The 3,196-nt window shown below is 67.7% G+C and overlaps 1 protein-coding gene across 1 annotated transcript in view; it reads right to left on the reverse strand.

Annotated features, from left to right (window-relative positions):
* Nucleotides 1-1,394: 1,394 nt before the first annotated feature.
* Nucleotides 1,395-3,196, reverse strand: part of LOC109302238 (F-BAR domain only protein 1-like) — a 29,089-nt gene continuing 27,287 nt past the window's right edge. Inside the window, exons 22-26 of the mRNA XM_019523800.1 lie at nt 3,001-3,133; nt 2,589-2,788; nt 2,115-2,179; nt 1,819-1,983; nt 1,395-1,660 (exon numbers count right to left, since the gene is read on the reverse strand). Of these exons, the coding sequence (XP_019379345.1) occupies nt 1,638-1,660; nt 1,819-1,983; nt 2,115-2,179; nt 2,589-2,788; nt 3,001-3,133 (586 nt within the window). The 3' untranslated portion in view covers nt 1,395-1,637. The remainder of the gene's footprint in view (nt 1,661-1,818; nt 1,984-2,114; nt 2,180-2,588; nt 2,789-3,000; nt 3,134-3,196) is intronic.

Genomic DNA, 3,196 nt, shown 5'->3' on the forward strand with positions numbered 1-3,196 from the left:
CCATCCTGCACAGTGGGGGGACCTCCACGAGCCCAGCGTGGGAACAGCACAAGGGCAGGGACCCCGGCATTCCCCCCATGGACAGGGCCAGGATCAGGGGCCCAGGCAGCCAGGTCCTAGGAAGCCCCCCCAGCTCGGGCACAGCCCCCCTCTGCCCCAGCCCTTTCAATTTTGCAGGGCAGAGAGCACGTCCGTGCTCAGAGCGGTGGCCTCCCCTGCACGCACACCTATACACGCATGTGCAAATCCCCCCCACCCACTGACAGGTGCTCCCAGGGGCCTGAGCCCTCCCCCTAGCCCCCCTGCTCCCTTGCACGAGGCTTTGGGGGAGCCAAACCCACTGGGGTGCACTGGTCCCCTGCCTTGGGACCCGCGAGCACAGGCTAACGAACGAGGCTGCAGCTAACAAGTGGATGAGGCAGGGCCACAGTGTGGTGGGTGGCTGGAAACTCCTTACAGACACGAAGTGCTGCAGGGCCACGGACAGCCCAACAGCCTGGGATCCAGGGTGAGGTTAGAGCACGTGGTCACTTGGGCGCTTTTCCACCCTTGGGTGGCAGAAGAAAGGGTGCACGCACTTTCCAGAAGCACTGGCCCGAAGCACGGAGCGAGGAGCCTAATGGCAGAGCCCTTGCTTCCACGCGCCTTGCGGGGAGGATGGGCAGGAAGCACCGGCTGCAGGGGGAGGAAACTGAGGCACAGAAGGGGAGGACCCCGTGACCAGAACCCAGGAGTGCGGCTGCTGCCAGCTCCCAGCCCGACGGCTCCACTGCGACCTAGCACCTCCTTTCCCCTGCCAGCCCGGGACACCTGCTCCAAAAGCTGACAGCCAAGCTCAGCAACTGCCCCCATGCAAGCAGCTCCCAGGCCCCAGCCACCTCCCCACCCAGGCCCCCGCAGAGGAAAGCCCAGTCCCTAGTTTACAGCTGAGGCTGGGTTTGCTCCAGAGTTTTGCATTCCCTCTCCCCTGACCCGACTGCCTACTCCTGCCTGTGTAGACAGGACCCACTCCGCTTCCAGCGGGGCTGCAAGGCAGCCGCTCGCTATTGCCCTCTCATGGGGCTGGGGAGCACGGCGGCTCCGCCACAACTCCAGCACCTCCCTGCCTCATTCAGACCCCGATCCAGCACCCTCCGCTCGCTGGCCCAGATGCAGCCCTCTCTGGGCTCGGGCACCTGCCCAGATCTGCTCTCCCAGGGCCCGGGGCACACGACAATGCCCCTCGGCCCCGGGGCAGGCGCTGGGAGGTGCTGGCTCCTGCCCGCAGCCCCAAGCCCATGGCACAGAGGAGGCTCCGGGGATGTGGTGGGTCATTTTATTAGAAAATAAAGTGTTTATTAAAAGAGCAGCCCTAGCCCCAGCCCTGTGACTCCCCTTCCCCAGTGGCAGGGCAGCAGGGTGCCTGTTTGGCCCCAGCAGGGACTTGGGCCGCGCTAGAGGGAGCAGGGCTGCGTCCGGCCAGCCTGGCACCGTGCCTGGACTGCGGGGACACGTGACCCCGCGGAGCCCCCGAAACCGGCCCGGCCCCCTCCCGCCCACTTCCAGTGCTTAAAACCCAACAACAAACAGAGACACCCACGGGGGAGACACCAAGGGACGCGCCAGCAGCTTCGCGGGGCTGCTGGAGATGGCACCGCTCACGAGCCAGCCAGGTAAATCCCTAGGGAGGAAGCAGTGAGAGGCAGGTTGGACACACGAGCTGGGGCCACGGATAGGCCAGCTCAGGCCAGGTGCCGCATGAGCCCTGCCCCAGTCTGAGCAGATCCAGGGGAAACTGAGGCACTGGGGGAGGGGGCGCCGGGGGGTGGGCAGCAATACCTGTAGCGAACCTTTTCTTCACCAGCGACATGCGGTACCCGCTGCCCACCAGCTCCAGCTCCACCCCTGACAAGGTGCTGCCTTCACTGGTGAACTGGGCGGCCACAGGGCTGGGCCGGCTGGGCCCGTCCAGGGGCTGCCAGCTGGCCGAGAGGCAGCCGCAGCCTGGGGAGGCAGCAGGGGGGACAGACGGGGCTCAGGGGGCAGCCGGCTCTGGCCACCCACTGATCCCCACCAGCCCCAGGGACCCCCCTGCCCGCTCAGGTAGCCCGACCCCTCCCTTCCTCCCCACCCACCTCTCTGGTCCGGCGCGCTGGGCACGTCCAGCAGCCGCCACAGCAGCCGCTTCTCCTCCAGGTTCCTGCGCGGATGCAATGCTGCAATCACCGGGCCGGCCCCAAACCACAGGGTCCGGCCCTGACCACCCAATGCGCCGACGCCCCGTGAGCTCGGCCCCCTCCCGTGGCCCAGGGCTGCAAGAAGCCCCCCACTGGCTGCTCACAGGCAGGGGCAGGGGCCTGCCCTGAGCTGCTGGGGTCCTTCTGGGGGAGCAGCATGGGGGCCTGCGCTTGTGGGGTGGGGGTCCTGCCCAGTGGGGCAGCCCTGATTAGCTGCTCTTCCTCAGGAGGTAGGGCTGTGGGGCAGAATCGTGAAAAAGGGGCCAGGAGCAGCCCCTGCTCTTGGCAAAGATGCCCCCCAAAATCTTCCCAGCCTCTGGGTCACTCCTGACTTCCCCTCCTGGACGCCCCTGCCCTGCGCCCCCCTCCTACCAGCTGGCAGCCGGCTGCAGCCGGATGTTGGCGACTGGCTCCTCCACGGGCAGCAGCACCTGGACGTTGGCGAGGGGCGCAGGGGCAGCCATGGCGCCGGCGTTGTAGGCGTACTCCACGCACACCTGGGTGGCGGCGGCTGCACAGTCCCAGCGCACCGAGAGCTGCAGGGGGGCCGCGCTGGGGCCCAGCCTGGAGAACTGGGAGGGTGTGGGGGGAAGGGGCTGCAATGCAGGCGTGCAACCGGGGTGGGGGCACACACTGGCCAAACCCCCTCCCTGAGCTGGAGCTGGAGCCCAGGCGTCTGGGCTCCCGGTTGCTCCAGCCCAGCAGACCCCAACTCCCTTCCCAGAGCTGAACCTGGGCATCCTGGCAGGCTGCCCTGCCCCAGGACCAGGCTGGTGCCACCCACCTGGTACTTGAGCAGGGCCACATTGTAGTAGGAGGCGGCGGGGGCCTGCTCTGCCTGGCGCTGCAGGTGCCCGGTCAGCGCTGCCATGTTCAGCCAGAAGTCCTTGGTGCTGGGGTCGCTCTGGGATGGGTCGCTGCAGCCGGCAGGGGAGGGTCAGACAGGCCCAGGGGCCCCCACTGGACCCCTCCTTGCCCCC

This window comes from Gavialis gangeticus, unplaced genomic scaffold (assembly GCF_001723915.1).
Source record: "Gavialis gangeticus isolate Ggan-Ray unplaced genomic scaffold, GavGan_comp1, whole genome shotgun sequence".
Lineage (NCBI taxonomy): Eukaryota > Metazoa > Chordata > Crocodylia > Gavialidae > Gavialis > Gavialis gangeticus.